At 49.5% G+C, this 26,505-nt stretch overlaps 1 protein-coding gene across 2 annotated transcripts; it reads left to right on the top strand.

Annotated features, from left to right (window-relative positions):
- Window positions 1-601: 601 nt before the first annotated feature.
- GTPBP6 (GTP binding protein 6 (putative)) lies at window positions 602-25,396 on the top strand. Of its 2 annotated transcripts, XM_038757022.1 has the most exons (11): window positions 602-641; window positions 1,815-2,303; window positions 4,132-4,269; window positions 6,613-6,683; window positions 7,641-7,771; window positions 8,362-8,432; window positions 9,097-9,255; window positions 17,893-18,101; window positions 20,651-20,799; window positions 23,974-24,126; window positions 25,258-25,396. In XM_038757022.1, the coding sequence occupies exons 2-11, from the start codon at window positions 1,967-1,969 to the stop codon at window positions 25,379-25,381; spliced, it is 1,542 nt and encodes a 513-aa protein (XP_038612950.1). In that variant the 5' UTR covers window positions 602-641; window positions 1,815-1,966; the 3' UTR covers window positions 25,382-25,396. The 2 variants fall into 2 exon arrangements, with proteins under 2 accessions (XP_038612950.1, XP_038612951.1); XM_038757023.1 differs by lacking the exon at window positions 9,097-9,255.
- The last annotated feature ends 1,109 nt before the right edge of the window (window positions 25,397-26,505 follow it).

The following is a 26,505-nucleotide window of genomic DNA, read 5'->3' as shown; positions in this document are numbered from 1 at the left end:
CAACCCCCAGGCTCACTTTTGTCCGGCGCCGTCCGGGGCTCGGTGGGGCTCCGCGAGCATGCCGCCTGCGGCTGCAGGGGCGCTGCAAGGGGGCTGCTGCAGGGGAGCTGCTGCAGGGGAGCTGCTGCAGGGGAGCTGCTGCAGGAGGGGCTGCACCCAGGGTTGCAAAGGAGCTGGCGGGGGAGCGGCCCAAGGAGGCCGCAGGCGCCCCCTGGCGGCGTGCGGGGGCCCGGCAGGCGCGTGGCGCCCTCTGGCGGCCGCGGGCCGCCCTCCCCCGGGCGGGCCAATGGGAGGCGCCGCCCGGCGTCACCTGACGCGGCGCGGCCAATGGGAAGCCCCGCGCGCGGGGCCGGAGCAGAAGGAGTGGCCGCACGGGGGCGCTGCGGGAGGACGGAACCTTTGGTGTCGCGTCCTTGCTTCCGGGGGGAGCCCTTTCCGGACGGACTCTCCCCCTTCCCCCCCCCCCGTGCTGCCGCCGCCACTTCCGGTTCCGGTCCCCGCAGGGCGCTCGGTAGGTGCGAGGCCCTGCGCTAAGCGCTGGGGCCCCCCTACACGCCCCGGCGGGGAAACTGAGGCACGGAGACACACACACACGGACGGACGGACGGACGCCCGGCCCGCGCCCTCTGCGAAGCGCTGAGGTACATTCATTCATTCATTCGTTCCGTCATTCATTCATGCCTACTTACTGAGCGCTTACTGGGTGCAGAGCACTGGGCTGAGCGCTGAGGTGCAGTCATTTATTCCATCGTATTGATTGAGCGCTTACTGGGTGCAGAGCGCTGGGCTAAGCGCTGGGGTTGATATAACAATAATAATAATGGTATTTCTTATAATGATATATGTATATTCTGTGTATATAATGCATGTATACATCTATTATGTGTATAATGCACAAATACATATAATGTATGTATGCTATATGTGCATAACAGGTGTATGCACATAGTATATGTTATTACATGTACATATGTACACTGCATGAATACATATAATAGATGCATGTTATATGTGCATAATGCATGAATACATATATGTACATTGCATGTATATGGTGCGTGTATGCACATAGTATATGCATACTATATGTATGTGATGTGTGTATGCATATATGTATATTATATAATATATAATGATCCACGGTTATCAGGTCATGGAGGTCACGCTCTTCATTTGGGTTAGAGAATAATAATAATAGTGATAGTAATGGTATTTGTTAGGCGCTTCCTATGTACCAGGCTCTGTACTAAGCGCCGGGGCGGTTACAAGCAAATCGGGGTGGGCATAACCCACTGAATCCCCATTTCACAGACGAGGAAACGGAGGCACAGAGCAGGCAGTCGATCGATGGTATCTGAGCGCCGACTGCGTGCAGAGGAATAACTGGGGTATCTGTTAGGGCGCTTACTAGGTGCCGGGCGCTGTACTAAGCGCTGGGGCGGATACGATATAATCGGGTCTCCCATGGGGCGCACGGTTTGTGTGGAGGGGAGAGCAGATGAGGAAACTGAGGCCCAGAGCGAGCGATCGATGGTATTTACTGAGCACTGACTGTGGGCAGAGGAATAATGACCGTTGTCGGGTAGGGACCGTCTCTCTATGTTGCCAACTTGTCCTTCCCAAGCGCTTAGTACAGTGCTCTGCACACGGTAAGCGCTCAATAAATACGACTGAATGAATAATTGCGGGATCTGTCGAGCGCTTACTACGTGCCAGGCCCCGTACTAAGCGCCGGGGGAGATCCGAGACAATCAGGCCCCACGCGGGGCTCGCCGAGCCGGCGGGAGAACGGGCACCGAATCCCCATTTTACAGAGGAGGAAACTGAGGCCGGGAGACGTCGACGAATCGGCGGTGTTCATCGAGCGCCGACCGGGAGAAGCGAGTTGCCCAAGGTCACACAGCTCGTCCGTGGCGGAGCCTATTGGGCGCCCCGTGCGCGCCGAGCACTGTACTGAGCGCCGGCCATGTGGGCCTCCCGGGCCGTCGGTGGGCGCGGGGCGACGCTCCTCTGCTCCCGCCTGCGGTGCTCGCCCCCGGTGCTCGCCCCCCTCCCGCGCGTCCTGGACGCCCGGACCCACCGGATTCGAACCCAGACCCGGGGCCTGAGCGGCGGGCGGCGGCGGGCCGGGGCCGCGGGGACCCGCCGAGGCGGGAGAGACTATGGAGTAGACGACGACCACGGGGACGAGGAAGAGGAGCCCCTCCTGAGGGCCGAGCCCCTGCTCCCTCTGGGGAGCCAGCGGGTATTCCTAGTGCACCCCGACATCAAGTGGGGCCCCAAGAAACCCACGCTGACCCGAGGTGAGCCCTCCCGACGGCACCGGGGTACTTACTGAGCGCTTCCCCTTCGCGGGGCAGTGGACTGAGCGCTTGGTGTCTTCGATTCTATTTCTGCCGACGCCTCGACGCCCGGCCGCGCGCCCTGTTGTCCGTCTGGACCGTGAGCCCGCTGTCGGGTAGGGACCGTCTCTCTCTGTTGCCGACTTGGACTTCCCGAGCGCTCAGCACAGTGCTCTGCACGCGGTAGGCGCTCAGTAAATACGGCTGAAAGAATGAATCTTCCCCAGTGGGATGTATCGAGCGCTTACGCCGGGCAGAGCGCTGGATTAAAAGCTTGGGAAGGTGTCGTCCCCAGTGGGATGTATTGAGCGCTTACGCACTGGACTAGACTCCTGGGAGAGAATCATCCTGTATAGATGTATATTTGTACATATTTATTACTCTATTTATTTTACTTGTACATATCTATTCTTTTTATTTTATTAGTATGTTTGGTTTTGTTCTCCATCTCCCCCCTTTTAGACTGTGAGCCCACTGTTGGGTAGGGACCGTCTCTAGATGTTGCCAACTTGGACTTCCCAAGCGCTTAGTACAGTGCTCTGCACACGGTAAGCGCTCAATAAATTCGATTGATTGATCCCCCATGATGATATTCCCACCTTGAGCGCTGCAATAATAATAATAATGACGGCGTTTGTTAAGCGCTTCCTATGTGCGAAGCACCGTTCTAAGCGCTGGGGAGGATACAAGGTGGTCAGGTTGTCCCACGATTTTAACCCCCATTTTCCAGATGAGGGAACCGAGGCCCGGAGAAGTGAAGGGACTGGCCCAGAGTCACCCCGCCGACAGCTGGCGGAGCCGGGATTCGAGCGCTTTCTTTCATTTCATTCAGTCGTATTTATTGAGCGCTTACTGCAGGCAGAGCGCTGTACTAGGCGCTTGGGAAGTCCATATAGAGACGGTCCCTACCCAACGGCGGGCTCGCGGTCTAGCAGGGGGAGGCGGACAACGAAACAAAACATATTAACGAAATAAAATAAACAGGATAAATATGTACGAATAAAATAAATAATAGACCGTGACGTGCGGATAAAAGAAATAAATAAATAGATCCTTGACCTCTGTCTCCAAAGCCCAGGCTCTTTCCACTGAGCCCCGTTGCTTGTCAGCCTCCCGTCTCTCCCCGCTCCAGTCCAGCCTTCCCTCTGCCGCCCGGCTCGTTTTTCCGCGGAAACGTTCAGTCCACATCCCCTCGCCCCCGTCTACCTCTGCTCCCGCACCCCGGCCCGCACGCTTCGCCCGTCCGACGCCAGCCTTCTCCTCCTCCGTCGCGTTTCCGTCTCGCCGCCGACCCCTCGTCCCCATCCCGCCTCCGGCCCGGAACGCCCTCCCTCCTCGAATCCCACAGACGGTTCCTCTCCTCCGCTTCCGAGCCTTACTGAAGGCCCGTCTCCTCCAAGAGGCCTTCCCTGATTAAGCCCCCCTTTCCTCATCTCCCGCTCCCTTCGCTCACCCCCCGCCGGCCTCACACCGCTGACGTCCGTGTCTGTCATTTATTTATTTCTATCGACATCCGTCTCCCCCTCCAGACCGTCAGCCCGACGTGGGCAGCGAACGCGTCTGTTTAATTGTTCTGCTGTCTTCCCCCAAGTGTTCAGCACACAGTAAGCGCTCAGTAAATACCATCGGCAGACCTGATTTGCTCGCATCACGTCAGCGCTTTATCAATCCCCACGGTTATCGAAGGTGGTAGCCCCGTGCCGGGCTCGTGATAATGACGGTAGCGGCCAAGCGCTCGGGGGTTACGGTCAGCCAGCCGGCCCGACGGTGATTTCTCTCTGCCACAAAGTGGACCTGCAGGTCGCGGAGGCGACCGCCTTGGTGCGGACCCTGGCCGGCTGGTCCGTGGAGGAGACAGCCGTCGTGTCGACCAAGACCCCCGACAAGAAGCTGCTGTTCGGCAAGGGGAATTTTGCCCTTCTGACAGGTGAGAGGTTGGGATGATTACTTATTTATTCTGTTGGGGTTTGTGGACCTCTGTTTCAGGGTGCTTTTTTTGCTCACCCCCGGCGAACTGAGGGGAAGATTGGGTGATGTTCTAGACTTACAGGGAAAAGCCCACGGTCAGAAACAGGGATGAGGTCTCCCTGGCAGTAGAGAACCGTCTGTGAACGTATATTGAGAGAGAGAAGGAGAGAGAGGAAGAGAAAGAGAGAGTTGGAGATAAAGAGAAAGAGGGAGAAAAAGAGAGTTAGAAAGAGTTGAAGAGAAAGAGAGGGAAAGAGAGAGTTGGAGAGAAAGAGTTGGTGAGAAAGAAAGGGAGGGAGGAAGGAGAGAGAGGAAGGAAAGAGGGAGAGAAAGAGCGTTGGAAAGAGGGAGAGAGAAAACAGGAAGAGAAAGAGAGCTGGAGAGAGGGAGAGGGAGAAAGGAAAGAGGAAGAGAGAGTTGGAGAGGAACAGAGAGTTGGAGAGAAAGAGAGGAAGAGAGTTGGAGAGAAAGGAGGGAGGAAGAGAGAGTTGGAGAGAAAGAATTGGTGAGAAAGTGAGGGAGAAAGCAGAGAGTGGAAGAAAAGAGGGAGAGAAAGATCGTTGGAAAGAGGGAGAGAGAAAACAGGAAGAGAACGAGCTGGAGAGAGGAAGAGAAAGGGAGAAAGGTAAGGAAGAGGAAGAGAGAGGTGGAGAGAAAGGAGGGAGAAAGAGAGGAAGAGAGAGAGTTGGTAAGAAAGAGAAACGGAGAGAAAAAGTTGGAGAGAGAGGGAGGGAGAAGGAAGGAGAGAGAAAGAGGGAGAGAGAAAGGAGAGAGGAAGAGAAAGAATTGGAGAGGAAGAGTTGGTGAGAGAAAGGGAGGAAGGAGAGAAAGGAAGAAAAGAGGGAGAGAAAGAGTGTTGGAAAGAGGGAGAGAGAAAACAGGAAGAGAAAGAGAGCTGGAGAGAGGAAGAGAAAGAAAGGGAGAGAGGGAGAAAGGAAAGAGGAAGAGTTGGAGAGAAAGAAGGAGGGAGAAAGGCGAGAGAAGAAGAGAGAGTTGAAGAGAGAGGGAGAGAAAGTAAGTTGGAGAGAAAGAGGGAGGGAGAAGGCAGGAGAGAGAGTTGAAGAGAGGGAGAGAGGAAGAGAAAGAGAGAGTTGGAGAGAAAATTGGTGCAAAAGAAAGGGAGGGAGAAAGAAAGAAAAGAGGGAAAGAGCATTGGAAGGAGGAAGAGAAAACAGGAAGAGAAAGAGAGCTGGAGAGAAGAAGAGAAAGAAAGGGAGAGAAAGGGAGAAAGGGAAGAGGAGGAGAGAGTTGGAGAGAAAGGAGAGAGGAAGAGAGAGTTGGAGAGAAAGAAGGAGGGAGAGAGGTGAGAGAGGAAGAGAGTTCGTGAGAAAGAGGGAGAGAAAGAAAGTTAGAGAGGGAGGGAGAAGGTAGGAGAGAGAAAGAATTGAAGAGAAAGAGGGAGGGAGAAGGAAGGAGAGAGAAAGAGTTGAAGAGAAAGAGCGAGGGAGGAAGGAGAGAGAAAGAGTTGAAGAGAAAGAGCGAGGGAGAAAGGAGAGAGGAAGAGAAAGAGTTAGGGAGGGAGAAAGGAGAGAGGAAGAGAAAGAGTTGGAGAGAAAGAGTTGGTGAGAAAGAAAGGGAGGGAGAAAGAGGGAGAGAGAGCATTGGAAAGAGAGAGCGAGAGAAAACAGGAAGAGAAAGAGCTGGAGAGAGGAAGAGAAAGGGAGAAAGGAAAGAGGAAGAGGAAGAGAGAGTTGGAGAGAAAGAAGGAGGGAGAAAGGAGAGAGAGGAAGAGAAAGGAAAATGGAGAGAAAGGGAGGGGGAAAGGGAGAGAGTTGAAGAGAAAGGGAGAAAGAAAGGAAGAGATAAAGAAGGAGAGGAAGAGAAGGGGGGAGAGAGAGTTGGAGAGAAGGAGGGAGAAAGGAGAGGAAAAGAAAGAAACAGAGTTGGAGAGAGGAGGAGGGAGAAAGAAAGGAAGAGATGAAGAGAAAGAGGAAGGGGAGAGAAGTGAGAGAGGGAGGGAGGGAGAGAAGCAACATTACCTAGTGGATAGAACACGGGCCTGGGTTCTAATCCTGGCTCCACAGCCTGCCTGCCGGGTGGCCTTGAGCAAGTCACGTCTCTGGGCCTCAGTTCCCTCATCTGCAAAATGGGGATGAAGACGGCGAGCCCCATGTGGGACAGGGACTGTCTCCAGCCTGATTAGCCTGATCTACCCCAGCGCTCAGTCCAAGGCCTGGCATATATATATAGTAAGCGCTTTAAGAAATACCATAAAAAAGCCCAACAAAACTTTCAGAAACAATGGAATCGGATTGCCCGTTTCACCAGTAACGGAACTTCTACTGTGCTTTCTGTTCCCTAGAAAAAATTAAGGGCTGTCCACAGATAACGTCCGTCTTCCTGAACGTAGAAAGGATAACCCCGTTGACAAAGGTAATTTGGGGGGCCGTTTCATTTGTTCGGGTAAAGTCTTCCTGGAACGCGAAATAAATTCTAATGATCGTAAATCGTTTTGTCAGGCGCCGGTTACTTTCAAGTTATTCCGCATCTCACGTGGGCGTGAGCCGTTTGGGAGCGAATGTTTTAGTGAGATTCATCAATTTGGGGGATGGGAGAGTCCTAAAAATGCACGTTTCTGACTAGCGATTTTGTGTTCCCGGGGAAAACTTGGATACATGATAAGCGCTTAGTACAGTGCTCTGCACATAGTAAGCGCTCAATAAATACGATTGATGATAAATGTTGTGCATTTGGCCAACCACACAGCGGGGAGATTTCGAGGGGTAACATCGGTACTTGATAAGCGCCTGTTCTGTGCCAAGCACTGTTCTAAGCGCCCCCAGGTTGTCCCGCGTGGGGTTCCCACTTTAAACCCCCATTTTCCAGGTGAGGACAGTGAGACCCAGAGAAGTGAAGTGACTCGCCCCAGGTCACGCCGCGGACGCGTAGAGGAGCCGGGATTAGAACCCAGGTCCTTCAGGGCCCGGGCTCTAGCCACTAAGCCACGCGGCTTCTCGTCACGATCCGTCGGTCTTCGGTCCTCTTTCCGTCATTCCTCTCTCGTTCCTCGATTTGGACGAGGGCGGTTTCTGGACTGAAAGCTCGTCACGGGCAGGGAACGCGTCTGCTAACCGTCCTGCGTCGGACTCTCCCGAGCGCTTAGTACAGTGCTCGGCACACAGGCAGCGCTCAATAACTACGGCCCCCCCGTCTGTACAGTGGGGATTGGGGCCGCGAGCCCCACGTGGGACGGGGACCGCGTCCAACCCGATTTGCTCGTCTCCACCGCGGCGCTCAGTACAGCGCCTGGCCCACTAAGCGCCGAACAAAACCCACCGTTATTATTATTATTATTAATCTTTTCGCCCTTCTTTGTTTCGTACCTTCAAGAAAGAACTGGAGTCCGCGTGGGGAGTGGAAGTGTTTGACCGATTCACAATCGTCCTCCACATATTCCGCTGCAACGCTCGGACAAGAGAGGCCAAACTCCAGCTGGCGTTGGCCGAGATTCCGCTCCTCCGGTACTCTCCCGACCCCCGCCGTCTACACCGCCAGCCCGGTGGTGAAACGGGATCGAAACTCACCGCCTTCCCCACGAGCACGGGGAAGAGAGCCGGCGAAACCCTCCTCTTTCCAGGAAGCTCCCGATCCCGCGCGGTCGGAATTTCCCCGTCACGATGTGCTCCTCAGGGAATCTCGCGGGATAAATCCCGCCGCCTGGCTAAAATGAACATCCAGGGAGAACTCGTCGCTGCTGTTCCTTTAGGGAACGGAGAGGAGCTTGTCATAAGTTTGCCAGCCCCGATGCAGGCTTAAATTTCTCCCCGCGGAGTCGGGACCCCAAAATGGGGGCTGTTCTGTTAAATCGTAAATTCATTCAATCGTATTTATTGAGCGCTTACAGTGTGCAGAGCGCACACTATTTCCAGATTCAAATCGCTCGGTCTCTGGGGCCGCTTTAAGATTCCAGTTCGCTTCCAATTCCTCGACCGTTTTCATCTGGTTTTTTGTTTTTTTTCCAGTCTACGTTGACCATAATCATTTTATACTAAGCGTATTTCTGTGTTGCTGCAGTTTTCTCTCATTAAAAATATTCCTCCCGTTCCACCAGGGCAAATCTGAGAAATGAAGTTGCTCATTTAGACCAGCAAGGAGGAGGCTCGCGTTACATCTTGGGGTCAGGTAAGATGGCTCATTATTACGGTCATCGTTACCGACAGTAATAATAATAATAATAATAATAATAATGGTCACCATTACCGACAATAATAGTAATAATAATGGTATCTCTTGAGCACTCTCCGAGCAGGATAGGGTCCGGGCCTGGATTCTACTCCCGGCTCCGCCGCTTGCCAGCCGTGTGACCTCGGTTAAGTCGCTTCACTGCTCTGGGCCTCCGTTCCCTCATCTGGAAAATAGGGATGAAGAGTGTGATCCCAAGTGGGATAGGGACCGTGTCCGACCCAATTAACTTGGGCTTTACCTCGGCGCTCGGAAAGGGGCCCGAAAAACGATGCCATTAAAGAAATTCTTTATCAAATCAGACGGAGGCCGGACCCCGCGGCCTAGCGGATGAGGCGGAGGGAGGCGGAGGACGTCGGTCCTCTTCCCGGCTCCGCTCCTTGCCCGCCGCGTGACCTTGGACGAGTCACTGCGCTTCTCCGGCCTTGCTCTGTAAAAGGAGGCTCCGTTCCCTGTTCTCCCGTGCTGAGCTCGTATCCACCTCAGCGCTTACTACAGCGCCGGGCCCCCAGGAAGCCGCTTAACGGACACCGCGTCCGGCGAGAAAGCCGACAGATCCCCCCCGTCCGCTCCCGACACCCCGTCCTCGCTCGACTCTTTTTAGGGGAAACCCACCTGGAGGTTCAGCAGCGGCTCCTGAAAGAAAAGGAAGGCAAGATTCAGAAGGCCCTGGAGAAGCTGAAGAGGAAAAGGCACCTGCTCCGAAACCAGCGGGAAAAGTGTGAATTCCCCACGGTCGCGGTGATGGGCTACACCAACAGTGGTGAGGAGGAAAATTCGGGATACCGGGGCTGGCCGTAGAGCCGGTGCCCGTCGGCCCCGTTTCCCGGATTTGATTTCGTTCCCCTTCCGACGCTGGAAAAATGCCGTGGCGTTTTTCGATCCTGGCCCGGCGGGTAGAGCCCGGGCCGGGAATGCCGATCCCGGCTCCGCTCCTCGGTGACCTCACCTGGAAAATGGGGATTCAGTTCCCCTTTCTCCCTCCTACTTAGATCTGATTAACGTGTGCCGTATCCCAGCGCTTAGAACGGTGTTTTGACATGGAGCAAGCACTTATCCAACCCAATCCGATCCGGAAAAATAAATAAATGAGAAACCCCGACCGTGCGCAAGTCACTCTTCTGAGCCTCAGTTTGACACATAGCAAGCGCTTCTCAGATACATAAAGTCAAAATAAATAAATTGGACACATGGTAAGCGCTTCTCAAATACCAAAAAACTAAAATAAATAAATCGGACACGCAGTAAGCGCTTCTCAAAGACCATAAAGTCAAAATAAATAAATTGGACACATGGTAAGCGCTCCTCAAGTAAAATACCAAAAAACTAAAATAAATAAATTTGACATGCAGTAAGCGCTTCTCAAGTACCATAAAGTCAAAGTAAATAAATTGGACACATGGTAAGCGCTTCTCAAGCACCAAAAAACTAAAATAAATAAATCTGACACGCAGTAAGCGCTTCTCAAAGACCATAAAGTCAAAATAAATAAATTGGACACATGGTAAGCGCTTCTCAAATACCAAAAAATTAAAATAAATAAATTGGACACGCAGTAAGCGCTTCTCAAAGACCATAAAGTCAAAATAAATAAATTGGACACATGGTAAGCGCTTCTCGAATACCAAAAAATTAAAATAAATAAATCTGACACGCAGTAAGCGCTTCTCAAAGACCATAAAGTCAAAATAAATAAATTGGACACATGGTAAGCGCCTCTCAAATACCGAAAACTTAAAATAAATAAATTTGACACGCAGTAAGCGCTTCTCAAAGACCATAAAGTCAAAATAAAGAAATTGGATACATGGTAAGTGCTTCTCAAATTCCATAAAATTAAAATAAATAAATCTGACGCGCAGTAGGCGCTTCTCAAAGACCGTAAAGTCAAAATAAATAAATTGGACACATGGTAAGCGTTTCTCAAGTACCAAAAAACTAAAATAAATAAATCTGACATGCAGTAAGCGCTTCTCAAAGACCATAAAGTCAAAATAAATAAATTGGACACATGGTAAGCGCTTCTCAAATTCCATAAAATTAAAATAAATAAATCTGACGCGCAGTAAGCGCTTCTCAAATACCATAAAAGTCAATAATAATAATGGCATTTATTAAGCGCCTACTATGTGCAAAGCACTGTTCTAAGCGCTGGGGAGGTTAAAATTAAAATGAATAAATTTGACACGTAGTAAGCGCTTCTCAAATACCATAAAATTAAAATAAATTGACACGTAGTAAGCGCTTCTCAAATACCATAAAAGTCAATAATAATAATGGCATTTATTAAGCACTTACTATGTGCCAAGCACTGTTCTAAGCGCTGGGGAGGTTACAAGGTGATCAGGTTGTCCCCGGGCGGGGTGCTCACAGTTTGAATCCCCATTTTCCAGATGAGGGAACTGAGGCACAGAGAAGTGAAGTGACTCGCCCAAAGTCGCACAGGGGACAATTGACAGAGCCGGGATTCGAACCCATGACCTCTGACTCCAAAGCCCGGGCTCTTTCCACTGAGCCACGGTGGGAAGCAAATAAGAAACCTGACGTTGGGCAAGTCACTTCTCCAAAACTCAGTTTGACACATAGTAAGCGCTTATCAAATACCATAAAATTCAAATAAATAAATTTGACACACAGTAAGTGCTTATCAAATCCCGTAAAATTAAAGTAAATAAAAAACCTGACCTTGGGCAAGTCTCTTCTCTGAACCTCAGTTTGACACATAGTAAGCGCTTCTCAAGTACCATAAAATTGACACAGAGTAAGCGCTTCTCAAATACCATAAAATTCAAATAAATAAAAAACCTGACCTTGGGCAAGTCACTTCTCCGAACCTCAGTTTGACACGTGGTAAGCACTTATCAAATACCATAAAATTCAAATAAATAAATTTGACACAGAGTAAGCACTTCTCAAATACCATAAAATTCAAATAAATAAAAAACCTGACCTTGGGCAAGTCACTTCTCCGAACCTTTTTGACACATAGTAAGCGCTTATTAAGTACCGTAAAATTAAAATAAATAAGAAAACCCGACCTTGGGCACGTCTCTTCTCTGAGCCTCAGTTTGACCCATAGTGCTTATCAAATACCATAAAGTGAGGTAAATTTGGCACATAGTAAGCACTTCTCAAATCCCACAAAATTAAAATAAATAAGAAACCTGATCTTGGGCAAGTCACTTCTCTGAAAACTCAGTCTGATACATAGTAAGTGCTTATCAAATACCATAATATTCAAATAAATAAAGAACCTGGCCTTGGGCAAGTCACTTCTCTGAACCTCAGTTTGACACATAGTAAGCGCTTATTAAATGCCATAAAATTAAAATAAACAAATAAGAAAAGGTGACCTTGGGCACATCTCTGAGCCTCAGTCTGACACATAGTAAGCACTTATCAAAAACCATAAAATTAAAATAAATAAATTTGGCACATAGTAAGCGCTTCTCAAATACCATAAAATTCAAATAAACAAATAAGAAACCTGACCTTGGACAAGTCACTTCTCTGAGCCTCAGTTTGACACATAGTAAGCACTTATCAAAAACCATAAAATTAAAATAAATAAATTTGGCACATAGTAAGCGCTTCTCAAATACCATAAAATTCAAAGAAGCAAATAAGAAACCTGACCTTGGACAAGTCACTTCTCTGAGCCTTAGTTTGATACATAGCGCTTATCAAAAACCATAAAATTAAATAAATTTGGCACATAGTAAGCGCTTCTCAAATACCATAAAATTAAAATAAATAAGAAACTTGACCTTGGGCAAGTCACTTCTCTGAGCCTCAGTTTGACACATAGTAAGCACTTATCAAAAACCATAAAATGAAAGTAAATAAATTTGGCACATATTAAGCGCTTCTCAAATACCATAAAATTCAAAGAAGCAAATAAGAAACCTGACCTTGGGCAAGTCACTTCTCTGAACCTCAGTTTGACAGGCAGTAAGCGCTTATCAAGTACCATAAAATTCAAATAAATAAATTTGACACAGAATAAGCACTTCTCAAATACCATAAAATTCAAATAAATAAAAAACCTGACCTTGGGCAAGTCACTGCTCTTAGCCTCAGTTTGACACATAGTAAGTGCTTATCAAAAACCATATAAAATTAAAATAAATAAATTTGGCACATCTTAAGCGCTTCTCAAATCCCATAAAATTAAAATAAACAAATAAGAAAGCCTGACCTTGGCAGGGCTCTTCTCTGAGCCTCAGTTTGACGCATAGCACTTATCAAATACCATAAAATTAAAATAAATACATTTGGCACATAGTAAGCGCTTCTCAAATACCATAAAATTAAAATAAATAAGAAACTTGACCATGGGCAAGTCACTTTTCTGAGCCTTAGTTTGATACATAGCGCTTATCAAAAACCATAAAATTAAAATAAATAAATTTGGCACATAGTAAGCGCTTCTCAAATACCATAAAATTCAAATAAACAAATAAGAAACCTGACCTTGGACAAGTCACTTCTCTGAGCCTTAGTTTGATACATAGTGCTTATCAAAAACCATAAAATTAAATAAATTTGGCACAAAGTAAGCGCTTCTCAAATACCATAAAATTAAAATAAATAAGAAACTTGACCTTGGGCAAGTCACTTCTCTGAGCCTCAGTTTGACACCTAGTAAGCACTTATCAAAAACCATAAAATTAAAATAAATAAATTGGGCACATACTACGCTTCTCAAATACCATAAAATTCAAAGATGCAAATAAGAAACCTGACCTTGGGCAAGTCACTGCTCTGAACCTCAGTTTGACACATAGTAAGTGCTTATTAAACACCATAAAATTCAAAAAAATAAATTGGGCACATAGCGTTTCTCAAATACAATAAAATTAAATAAAAAACCTGACCTTGGGCAAGTCACTTCTCTGAACTCAGTCTGACACATAGTAAGCGCTTATCAAATACCATAAAATTCAAAAAAATAAATTTGGCACATAGCGCTTCTCAAATACCGTAAAATTAAATAAAAAATCTGACCTTGGTCAAGTCACTTCTCTGAACTCAGTCTGACACATAGTAAGCGCTTATCAAATACCATAAAATTAAACAAGAAACCTGACCTTGGGCAAGTCACTTCTCTGAGCCTGTTCGACACATAGTAAGCGCTTAGTAAATACCATAAAATTAAAATAAGTAAGAAAACCTGACCATGGGCAAGTCACTTCACTTCTCTGAGCCTCAGTCTGACACATAGTAAGCGCTTCTCAAATCCCATAAAATTAAAACAAATAAGAAAACCTGACCTTGGGCAAGTCTCTTCTCTGAGCCTCAGTTTGACACATAGTAAGCGCTTCTCAAATCCCATAAAATTAAAACAGATAAGAAAACCTGACCTTGGGCAAGTGTCTTCTCTGAGCCTCAGTTTGACACATAGTAAGCGCTTCTCAAATCCCATAAAATTAAAACAAATTAGAAAACCTGACCTTGGGCAAGTGTCTTCTCTGAGCCTCAGTCTGACACATAGTAAGCGCTTCTCAAATCCCGTAAAATTAAAACAAATAAGAAAACCTGACCTTGGGCAAGTCTCTTCTCTGAGCCTCAGTTTGACACATAGTAAGCGCTTCTCAAATCCCATAAAATTAAAAAAGATAAGAAAACCTGACCTTGGGCAAGTGTCTTCTCTGAGCCTCAGTTTGACACATAGTAAGCGCTTCTCAAATCCCATAAAATTAAAACAAATTAGAAAACCTGACCTTGGGCAAGTGTCTTCTCTGAGCCTCAGTCTGACACATAGTAAGCGCTTCTCAAATCCCGTAAAATTAAAACAAATAAGAAAACCTGACCTTGGGCAAGTCTCTTCTCTGAGCCTCAGTTTGACACATAGTAAGCGCTTCTCAAATCCCGTAAAATTAAAACAAATAAGAAAACCTGACCTTGGGCAAGTGTCTTCTCTGAGCCTCAGTTTGACACATAGTAAGCGCTTCTCAAATCCCATAAAATTAAAACAGATAAGAAAACCTGACCTTGGGCAAGTCTCTTCTCTGAGCCTCAGTCTGACACATAGTAAGCGCTTCTCAAATCCCGTAAAATTAAAACAAATAAGAAAACCTGACCTTGGGCAAGTCTCTTCTCTGAGCCTCAGTTTGACACATAGTAAGCGCTTCTCAAATCCCATAAAATTAAAACAAATAAGAAAACCTGACCTTGGGCAAGTCTCTTCTCTGAGCCTCAGTTTGACACATAGTAAGCGCTTCTCAAATCCCATAAAATTAAAACAGATAAGAAAACCTGACCTTGGGCAAGTGTCTTCTCTGAGCCTCAGTTTGACACATAGTAAGCGCTTCTCAAATCCCATAAAATTAAAACAAATTAGAAAACCTGACCTTGGGCAAGTGTCTTCTCTGAGCCTCAGTCTGACACATAGTAAGCGCTTCTCAAATCCCGTAAAATTAAAACAAATAAGAAAACCTGACCTTGGGCAAGTCTCTTCTCTGAGCCTCAGTTTGACACATAGTAAGCGCTTCTCAAATCCCATAAAATTAAAAAAGATAAGAAAACCTGACCTTGGGCAAGTGTCTTCTCTGAGCCTCAGTTTGACACATAGTAAGCGCTTCTCAAATCCCATAAAATTAAAACAAATAAGAAAACCTGACCTTGGGCAAGTGTCTTCTCTGAGCCTCAGTTTGACACATAGTAAGCGCTTCTCAAATCCCGTAAAATTAAAACAAATAAGAAAACCTGACCTTGGGCAAGTCTCTTCTCTGAGCCTCAGTTTGACACATAGTAAGCGCTTCTCAAATCCCGTAAAATTAAAACAAATAAGAAAACCTGACCTTGGGCAAGTGTCTTCTCTGAGCCTCAGTTTGACACATAGTAAGCGCTTCTCAAATCCCATAAAATTAAAACAGATAAGAAAACCTGACCTTGGGCAAGTCTCTTCTCTCAGCCTCAGTTTGACACTTAGTAAGCGCTTCTCAAATCCCATAAAATTAAAACAAATTAGAAAACCTGACCTTGGGCAAGTGTCTTCTCTGAGCCTCAGTCTGACACATAGTAAGCGCTTCTCAAATCCCGTAAAATTAAAACAAATAAGAAAACCTGACCTTGGGCAAGTCTCTTCTCTCAGCCTCAGTTTGACACATAGTAAGCGCTTCTCAAATCCCATAAAATTAAAACAAATAAGAAAACCGGACTTGGGCAAGTGTCTTCTCTGAGCCTCAGTTTGACACTTAGTAAGTGCGTCTCAAATCCCATAAAATTAAAACAAATAAGAAAACCTGACCTTGGGCAAGTCTCTTCTCTCAGCCTCAGTTTGACACATAGTAAGCGCTTCTCAAATCCCATAAAATTAAAACAAATAAGAAAACCGGACTTGGGCAAGTGTCTTCTCTGAGCCTCAGTTTGACACATAGTAAGTGCGTCTCAAATCCCATAAAATTAAAACAAATAAGAAAACCTGACCTTGAGCAAGTTTCTTCTCTGAGCCTCAGTTTGACACATAGTAAGCGCTTCTCAAATCCCATAAAATTAAAACAAATAAGAAAACCTGACCTTGGGCAAGTGTCTTCTCTGAGCCTCAGTTTGACACATAGTAAGCGCTTCTCAAATCCCATAAAATTAAAACAAATTAGAAAACCTGACCTTGGGCAAGTGTCTTCTCTGAGCCTCAGTCTGACACATAGTAAGCGCTTCTCAAATCCCGTAAAATTAAAACAAATAAGAAAACCTGACCTTGGGCAAGTCTCTTCTCTGAGCCTCAGTTTGACACATAGTAAGCGCTTCTCAAATCCCGTAAAATTAAAACAAATAAGAAAACCTGACCTTGGGCAAGTGTCTTCTCTGAGCCTCAGTTTGACACATAGTAAGCGCTTCTCAAATCCCATAAAATTAAAACAGATAAGAAAACCTGACCTTGGGCAAGTCTCTTCTCTCAGCCTCAGTTTGACACTTAGTAAGCGCTTCTCAAATCCCATAAAATTAAAACAAATTAGAAAACCTGACCTTGGGCAAGTGTCTTCTCTGAGCCTCAGTCTGACACATAGTAAGCGCTTCTCAAATCCCGTAAAATTAAAACAAATAAGAAAACCTGACCTTGGGCAAGTGTCTTCTCTGAGCCTCAGTTTGACACATAGTAAGCGCTTCTCAAATCCCATAAAATTAAAACAAATAAGAAAACCGGACTTGGGCAAGTGTCTTCTCTGAGCCTCAGTTTGACACTTAGTAAGTGCGTCTCAAATCCCATAAAATTAAAACAAATAAGAAAACCTGACCTTGGGCAAGTCTCTTCTCTCAGCCTCAGTTTGACACATAGTAAGCGCTTCTCAAATCCCATAAAATTAAAACAAATAAGAAAACCGGACTTGGGCAAGTGTCTTCTCTGAGCCTCAGTTTGACACATAGTAAGTGCGTCTCAAATCCCATAAAATTAAAACAAATAAGAAAACCTGACCTTGAGCAAGTTTCTTCTCTGAGCCTCAGTTTGACACATAGTAAGCGCTTCTCAAATCCCATAAAATTAAAACAAATAAGAAAACCTGACCTTGGGCAAGTGTCTTCTCTGAGCCTCAGTTTGACACATAGTAAGCGCTTCTCAAATCCCATAAAATTAAAACAAATAAGAAAACCTGACCTTGGGCAAGTCTCTTCTCTGAGCCTCGGTTTGACACATAGTAAGCGCTTCTCAAATCCCATAAAATTAAAACAAGAAAACCTGACCTTGGGCAAGTCTTTTCTCTGAGCCTCAGTTTGACATATAGTAAGCGCTTCTCAAATCCCATATAATTAAAAAAGAAAACCTGACCTTGGGCGAGTCACTTCGAGCCTCAGTTTGACTTTTCAAACAAATCAGTTTGATTTGATAAGCAGCAAGCGCTTATCAAATACCCGAAAATGAAATAAATAAGAAAACCTGACCTTGGGCGAATCACTTCACTTCCCCGAGCCTCAGCTGGACGCACGGCCAACGCTCATCAAGTACCCTGAAATGAAATAAAATCAATCAAGAAATCCTGACCTTGGAGAAGTCGACTTGGCTTCCCCGCGTGGCAGCGCTGATCGAATCCCGTAATAAATCGGGAAATAAATGGGAACGCCGGCTCCGTGGGAAGAGCCCGGGCTTTGGAGTCATCGTCATCGATCGTATTTATTGAGCGCTTACTGTGTGCAGAGCACCATACTAAGCCCTTGGGAAGTCCAAGTTGGTAACATAAGTCGGAGTCGGAGGTCATGGGTTCGAATCCCGGCTGCGTGTCCTTGGGCAAGTCACTTCACTTCTCCTAGCCTTAGTTGTAAAATGGGGATTTAAGACTGTGAGACCCAAGTGGGACAACCTGATCACCTGGTATCCCCCCCCCAGCGCTTAGAACAGTGCTTGGCACATAGTAAGCGCCTAACAAGGGCCATCATCATTATTATTATTATTGTGTTTCAGGCAAAACCAGCCTGATCCGAGCCCTGACGGGAGACCCGGCGGCCGAGCCGAGAGACCGGCCGTTCGCCACGCTGGACGTCACGGCCCACGCGGGCGCCCTGCCGTCGCGGCTGACCGTCGTCTACGTGGACACCATCGGCTTCCTCTCCCGGCTGCCCCACGGCCTGATTGAGTCCTTCTCGGCCACGCTAGAAGACGCGGCCCACGCGGTGCGGAGAGAGAGCCCGGGCCCGGGGAAGGACCTGGGTTCTAATCCCGGCTCTGCCGCGTGACCCTGGGCCGGCCGCTTCGCCTCTCCGGGCCTCATCTGGAAAAATGGGGAATAAGAGCGCGAGGCCCGTGTGGATCGCGGGTTGCGTGCAGAGGGAGCATGAATCGCTTAATACGGGGCCTGATACGTGTTAATAATAATAATAATGACGGCATTTGTTCAGCGCTTGAAGCGGCGCGGCTCAGTGGAAAGAGGCCGGGCTTTGGAGTCAGAGGTCACGGGTTCAAATCCCGGCTCCACCAGTTGTCAGCTGGGTGACTTGGGGCGGGTCACTTGACCTCTCTGGGCCTCAGTTTCCTCATCTGTCAAATAGGGGATGAAGACTGTGAGGTGGGACCACCTGATCACCTCGTAACCTCCCCAGCGCTTCGAACAGGGCTTTGCGTTATCGACAAGTAGGGCGCAAAATAGGTTAAGCCGGTGTAAATCGGCCGCAGGGGTGGTGACGCAGAGAGGAAAAATGGACTCGGAGACATGAGTTCAGATAGAGCAGGAAAAAAGGAAAGAGGGACGAGCGACAAGCAGCCCCGATCCCATTCTCACCGTGTCTTTTATGGAGTTACGGCAACATGGGAGTGGGGCATTTGGAAATTGCAGGAATTCAGTTAGGACTTGACAGGATGGTACAAAATTCTCATTATTCTCTTTTCTCGCTGCCTCGTGCGGGCTGTTGTTATCTGCCCCGTGGCCTTCATCATCATCATCATCAGTCGTATTTATTGAGCGCTTACTATGTGCAGAGCACTGTACTAAGGGCTTGGGAAAGCTCTTTCCACTGAGCGCTTGGGAAGTACAAATTGGCCTTGCACAGATAGGTGCGTAAATTCTCGTTATCTTCTGTTATCCCTGCCTTGTGCAGGATGTCATCTGCCCTCTGACCTTACAAAGATAGGTGTTACTCGTTAACGGCCTTGTATTGTTGCAGACAATAGAAAAAGGAGTTGTCCTCTCAGCCTGCACAAAATGGAAGGTTACTGTCAGCATACACAAAATGGAGTCAGTCACGTCAAGTCCACTAGTGGATAACACTTTGCACATAGTAAGCGCTTAATAAATGCCATCATTATTATTATTATTATTATTACTAGCGCTCGGTACAGTGCTCTGCACACAGTAAGCGCTCAATAAATACGATTGAATGATTTTGCGAAGCACCATTCTAAGCCGGGGGGGGGGGGGGGGGGTACAGGGGGATGATGTTGTCCCATGGGGGGCTCACGGTTTTAATCCCCATTTTACGGATGAGGGAACTGAGGCCCAGAGAAGGGAAGTGACTCGCCCAGAGCCGCACGGCCAGTCAGAGGTCGTGGGTTCAAATCCCGGCTCTGCCGCTTGTCTGCTGGGTGACTTTGGGCAAGTCACTTCTCTGGGCCTCAGTGACCTCATCTGTAAAATGGGGATTAAGACTGTGAGCCCCCGCCGTGGGGCAACCTGATGGCCTTGTAACCTCCCCAGCGCTTAGAACGGTGCTTTGCACATAGTAAGCGCTTAATAGATGCCATTACTATTATTAAGTGGCGGAGGCAGGATTAGAACCCATGACCTCTGGCTCCCCAGCCCGGGCTCTTTCCACTGAGCCACGCTGCTTCTCATATTCAGAGCTTATCAAGTACCATCATTATCATCAGCGTGGCTCAGTGGAAAGAGCCCGGGCTTTGGGGTCAGAGGTCATGGGTTCAAATCCCGGCTCCGCCGACTGTCAGCTGTGTGACTTGGGCGAGTCACTTCACTTCTCTGGGCCTCAGTGACCTCATCTGGAAAGTGGGGATTAAGACCGCGAGCCCCACGTGGGACAACCTGATCGCCTTGTAACCTCCCCGGCGCTTAGAACGGTGCTTTGCACGTAGTAAGCGCTTAATAAATGCCATCATCATCATCATAATATTATTCCTATTATTTTTTACTCTATTTTATTTGTACATATTTATTTTATTTTGTTAATACGTTTTGTTTTGTTCTCTGTCTCCCCCCTTCTAGACTGTGAGCCCGCTGTTGGGTAGGGACCGTCTCTAGATGTTGCCAACTTGGACTTATTACTCTATTTATTTATTTTACTTGTACATATCTATTCTATTTATTTTATTTTGTTAGTATGTTTGGTTTTGTTCTCCGTCTCCCCCTTTTAGACTGTGAGCCCACTGTTGGGCAGGGACTGTCTCTAGATGTTGCCAACTTGGACTTCCCAAGCGCTTAGCACAGTGCTCTGCACACAGTAAGCGCTCAATAAATACGATTGATGATGATGATGATGACTTCCCAAGCGCTTAGTACGCTGCTCTGCACGCAGTAAGCGCCCACTAAATACGACTGAATGAATGAATGGATTATCGCCGTTTTGGAGGTGACGGCACTGAGGCCCAGAGAAGGGCAGCGCCTTTTCCGAGGTCACCCAGCGGACGCTGGGATCAGAACCCGGGTCCTTCCGCCCTCCCTAGGCCACACCGCGTCTCCTCCTGATTTTACTCTCCGCCCCTCTGCATCCGGCAGGATTTAATCATCCACGTGCGGGATATCAGCCACCTGGACACGGCCCTCCAGAAAGCCAGCGTCCTGGCCGTCCTCCGGAACCTGCGCCTGCCGAGGGAGCTGCTCGACTCCATCGTGGAAGTCCACAATAAAGTGGACCTGATGGACCGGTGAGGAGAAAGCGCCCGGCTCCGGCCCCTGGCCGTCCTTTTACGCCGGCACGGACCGAGGCCCCGAGGGCGTTAGGCCCCGTTTCCTCGCTTTTGCTTCCCTTTCCCCTTCTCCGCTAGGAGACCTTGGCCAAGTCACCTCGCTTCTCTGGGCCTCGGTTCCCTCGAAAAACGCAGCGTCCGTTCTCCCTTGGTGAGCCTGCTTAGTACAGTGCTGGGCACGTAGTAAGCGCGTAACAGATACCGTTATTATTATTGTAATCCTAATTGTTGCTGCTATTAAGAGGGGAGGAGCGAGGAGGAAAGGGAACAAGAGGTACATCCCCTGTCCCACCCCCTGGGTCACCCTTGGCTCTACCCTGGGCTCCGGCCTACCTTTCCACCCAGCTGTAATCGGTCTCCCGGCCTGACTTTCCTCACAGGTCTAACCAGTTCTCCGGCCTCGCTTTCCACACGGCTCTAACTGGCCTTCCGGCCTACTTTTCTTCATAGCTCTAACCATTCCTCCGGCCTGGCTTTCCACCCAGCTCTAACCAGCCTTCCGGCCTACTTTTCCTCATAGTTCTAACCATTCCTCCGGCCTAGATTTCCACACAGCTCTAACCATTCCTCCAGCCTACTTTTCTGCATAGTTCTAACCATTCCTCCGGCCTAAATTTCCACCCAGTTCTAACCAGTCTTGCGGCCTAGCTTTCCACCCAGCTCTAACCAGGGCTCCGGCCTAGCTTTCTACACAGCTCTAACCACTCCTGCGGCCTAGCTTTCTACACAGCTCTAACCACTCCTCCGGCCTAGCTTTCCACCCAGCTGTAACCAGGGCTCCGGCCTAAATTTCCACCCAGCTCTAACCAGGGCTCCGGCCTCGCTTTCCACCCAGCTCTAACCAGCCTTCCAGCCTACTTTTCCTCATAGTTCTAACCATTCCTCCGGCCTAGCTTTCCACACAGCTCTAACAGGGGCTCCGGCCTAGCTTTCCACCCAGCTGTAACCAGGGCTCCAGCCTAACTTTCCACCCAGCTCTAACCAGGGCTCCGGCCTCGCTTTCCACACAGCTGTAACCAGCCTTCCGGCCTACTTTTCCTCATAGCTCTAACCAGTCTTACGGCCTAGCTTTCCACACAGCTCTAACCATTCCTCCGGCCTAGCTTTCCACCCAGCTGTAACCAGGGCTCCGGCCTAAATTTCCACCCAGCTCTAACCAGGGCTCCGGCTTCGCTTTCCACACAGCTGTAACCAGCCTTCCAGCCTACTTTTCCTCATAGTTCTAACCATTCCTCCGGCCTAGATTTCCACACAGTTGTAACCATTCCTCCAGCCTACTTTTCCTCATAGTTCTAACCATTCCTCCGGCCTAGATTTCCACACAGCTCTAACCATTCCTCCAGCCTACTTTTCCGCATAGTTCTAACCATTCCTCCGGCCTGAATTTCCACCCAGCTCTAACCAGTCTTGCGGCCTAGCTTTCCACCCAGCTCTAACCAGGGCTCCGGCCTAGCTTTCTACATAGCTCTAACCACTCCTGCGGCCTAGCTTTCTACACAGCTCTAACCAGGGCTCCTCTGGCCTAGCTTTCCACCCAGCTGTAACCAGGGCTCCGGCCTAAATTTCCACCCAGCTCTAACCAGGGCTCCGGACTCGCTTTCCACCCAGCTCTAACCAGCCTTCCGGCCTACTTTTCCTCATAGCTCTAACCATTTCTCTGGCCTAGCTTTCCACCCAGCTCTAACCAGTCCTCTGGCCTAGCTTTCCACACAGCTCCAACCACTCTTCCGGCCTAGCTTTCCATACAGCTCCAACCACTCCTCCGGCCTAGCTTTCTACACATCTCTTATAGGGGCTCCGGCCTAGCTTTCCACCCAGCTCTAACCAGGGCTCCTCCGGCCTAAATTTCCACCCAGCTCTAACCAGTCTTGCGGCCTAGCTTGCCACCCAGCTCTAACCAGTCTTGTGGTCTACCTTTCCACCCAGCTGTAACCAGGGCTCCGGCCTAACTTTCCACCCAGCTCTAACCAGCCTTCCAGCCTACTTTTCCTCATGGTTCTAACCATTCCTCCGCCCTAGCTTTCCACCCAGCTCTAACCATTCCTCCGGCCTAGATTTCCACACAGCTCTAACCATTCCTCCGGCCTAGCTTTCCACACAGCTCTAACACAGCTCCGGCCTAGCTTTCCACCCAGCTCTAACCAGTCCTGCAGCCTAGCTTTCCACCCAGCTCTAACCAGGGCTCCGGCCTAGCTTTCTATACAGCTCTAACCACTCCTCCAGCCTAGCTTTCTACACAGCTCTAACCAGGGCTCCTCCGGCCTAAATTTCCACCCAGCTCTAACCAGGGCTCCTCCGGCCTAAATTTCCACCCAACTCTAACCAGTCTTGTGGTCTGCCTTTCCACCCAGCTGTAACCAGGGCTCCGGCCTAACTTTCCACCCAGCTCTAACCAGGGCTCCGGCTTTGCTTTCCACACAACTCTAACCATTCCTCCAGCCTACTTTTCCTCATGGTTCTAACCATTCCTCCGGCCTAGCTTTCCACACAGCTCTAACCACTCCTCCGGCCTAGATTTCCACCCAGCTCTAACCATTCCTCCGGCCTAGCTTTCCACCCAGCTCTAACCAGGGCTCCTCCGGCATAAATTTCCACCCAGCTCTAACCAGGGCTCCTCCGGCCTAAATTTCCACCCAGCTCTAGCCAGTCTTGCGGCCTAGCTTACCACACAGCTCTAACCAGTCTTGTGGTCTACCTTTCCACCCAGCTCTAACCAGGGCTCCGGCCTCGCTTTCCACCCAGCTCTAACCAGCCTTCTAGCCTACTTTTCCTCATAGTTCTAACCATTCCTCCAGCGTAGATTTCCAAACAGTTGTAACCATTCCTCCAGCCTACTTTTCCTCATAGTTCTAACCATTCCTCCGGCCTAGATTCCCACACAGCTCTAACCATTCCTCCAGCCTACTTTTCCTCATAGTTCTCACCATTCCTCCGGCCTAGATTCCCACACAGTTGTAACCATTCCTCCAGCCTACTTTTCCTCATAGTTCTAACCATTCCTCTGGCCTAGATTCCCACGCAGTTGTAACCATTCCTCCAGCCTACTTTTCCGCATAGTTCTAACCATTCCTCCGGCCTAGCTTTCCACCCAGCTCTAACCACTCCTCCGGCCTGCTTCTCCTTGTCGCCCAGCTACACGCCCTCCGAACCAAACGCGGTGGCCGTTTCTGCCCTCCGTGGCCACGGACTGGAAGAACTGAAAGCCGAAATTGACAGAATGGTTTTAAAAGCCACCGGGAGGAAGGTGCTCACTCTGAAAATCGACCTGGCAGGAGCTCAGCTGAGGTGAGCGGCCACGCGGCGGGAAGGGGACTGCTTGAAAGGCTGAAATTTCCCTGCGGGAGGAATCGTGTGCAAGATTATTTTCAAGACCAAAAGGAAAAGTTCCTGTTTCAGACAAAATTGTCACCTGTTTCTAATTCGGTGTTGAGTGTAGACTGGTCTTTCACACTTTCCAAAAGTTTTCTTTTTATCTGTTAAGCACATACTAGGCGCCAGACACTGTACCAAGCCCTGGGGTAGATCTAAGATAATCAGGGTGGACCCAGTCCGGGACCCACACTTAAGCCTCATTTTCCAGATGAGGGAACTGAGGCACAGGGAAGTGAAGCGACTCGCCCGAGGCAGACGAGGCAGAGCTGGGATTAGAACCCAGGTCCTTCTGACTCCCAGCTCCGGGCTCTACCCTCTAGGCCGCGTTGCTTCCTATTTTCCTTCTAGACTGTGAGCCCGCTGTTGGGTCTCTATACGTTGCCAACTTGTACTTCCCCAGCGCTTAGTACAGTGCTCTGCACACAGTAAGCGCTCAACAAATACGATTGAATGAGTGAATTTTCCAAAGAGACCAGCAGAAAGACCTCGTCTTTCACACCTCACGCCGTCTCCCTCGGTTCTCCCCTGCACCTGCTCTTCACCCCCACAAATTCACTTCCTCTTCGGTCCGCCCCCCTCAATTCTCACTTCCGCGTGGTCTTCCCCCGTTTGCTTCCATTTGGTTTTCCCCTTCCTCTCCCCTTTCCCCCGCCTTCCAATCTTTCCCACCGTCCTGCAGACAGGGTATTCAGTCGTACGACGGGATGAACTGATCATTTCACTCGTGGCCCGGAGACCCGGAGCCGTTCGAACAATGCAGGGCGGGCTGGTGGCCAGGGAGTGAGAAGGACCTAGGTTCTCACCCCAGCTTCCACTGCTCCTCTGCCGCGCGACCTTGGGCAAGTCGATGCACATCTCTGGGCCTCAGTTCCCTCATCTGTACAATGGGGAGTAAGACCGTGATCCCCACGTGGGACAGGGACCGCGCCCAACCTGATTAGCCCGCATCTCCCCCAGCGCTTAGTACGGTGCCTGGCACGTAATGAGCGCTTAACAGCTACCGTGCAAAAGAGAAACGATGATGCTTTTGTGTGTTCTTTCCAGCTGGCTGTATAAAGAAGCCACCGTCCAGGAAGTGGACGTGATTCCCGAGGACGGAACAGCCAACGTGAGAGTCATCATAAGTCCTTCCGCATACGGAAAGTACCGAAACCGCTTTCCAGGCTGACCCGAAAGAGCCCGACGGCGGGAAGACCGAGAGGCCCGGCCGGGTGACGGCTACTTGGGAAACGAAAACCCTCCGCCGGGCCGGCGAGGTCCGAAGGGCTCACGGCCCCCTCAGCCGGGACCCGACGGTCACCCCAACCCCCCGGAATGAGCAGAAAAGGTTTAATCTACACCCGATTGTCTTCAGACAGCGGGAGAGAATAAAACCGTCTGCCACGCCGCCTTCCGGGCCGAGAAATGTTTGTTTCCGTCTGCGTCGAACCCTCCCCTCTTCCCGATGGCACGAGACTTGGAGATTAGCTCTTAATTCACCTGGCCCGTCGTGATCCTACAGACTTCCAACACGTCGCTGGGAAGGTGGATCCCAGCTCCCGGGGCTTCAACCGCCATCTCTAGGCGGATGATTCCCAAATCTCCAGCCCTGATCGCTCTCCCTCTCCGCAGTCTCGCCTCTCCTCCTGCCTCCCAGACGTCTCTAGTTGAGCGTCCTCCCGTCTCCACCGGCTTAACGGGTCCACAACGTAGCGCCTCCTCTTCCCACCCAAATCCCGTCCTCCCCCGACTTTCCCGTCACCGTAGACGGGAGCGCCGTCCTTCCCGCCTCACGAGCCCGTCGCCCGGGCGGTATCCCTGACTCCTCTCCGTCATTCAAGCCACGTACCCAACCCGTCGCTGAATCCTCTCAGGCGACATGGCTAAAATCCGCCCTTCCCTCTCCACCCCCGTTAATCCGATCACTCGCCCCATCCCGCCCGGATGGCCGCGCCGGCCTCCTCGCTCCCCCACTCCGGTCCAGACTTCCCTCTGCCGTCCGGATGGTTTTTCCGCCAAAACGTTCCCGACCCGTCGCCCCGCTCCTCGAAAACCTCCAGCGGTTGCCCGTCCGCCTCCCCGTCGAACAGAGACGTCTCGCCGTCGGCTTCCAACCCCTCCATCACCTCGCCCCCTCCCACCTCGCCTCTCGTCTCACGCCGCGAGTCGTCTCCGACCCGGAGCGACGCCACGGGCGCATCGCTCCCAGAACGCCCCGCGCTGCCGCCCGCCGTCGTTCCGGCAGCGGATCCGTCGTTTTCTCGGGAAAAGTACGGAAGCGGTTGACCGCCGTGCGGTCAACTTGAGTTTCCC

The sequence above is a fragment of the Tachyglossus aculeatus genome, chromosome 15 (assembly GCF_015852505.1).
Source record: "Tachyglossus aculeatus isolate mTacAcu1 chromosome 15, mTacAcu1.pri, whole genome shotgun sequence".
Lineage (NCBI taxonomy): Eukaryota > Metazoa > Chordata > Mammalia > Monotremata > Tachyglossidae > Tachyglossus > Tachyglossus aculeatus.
The sequence above is the reverse complement of the archived record's forward strand: the minus strand, read 5'-3'. Positions and strand labels throughout refer to the sequence as shown.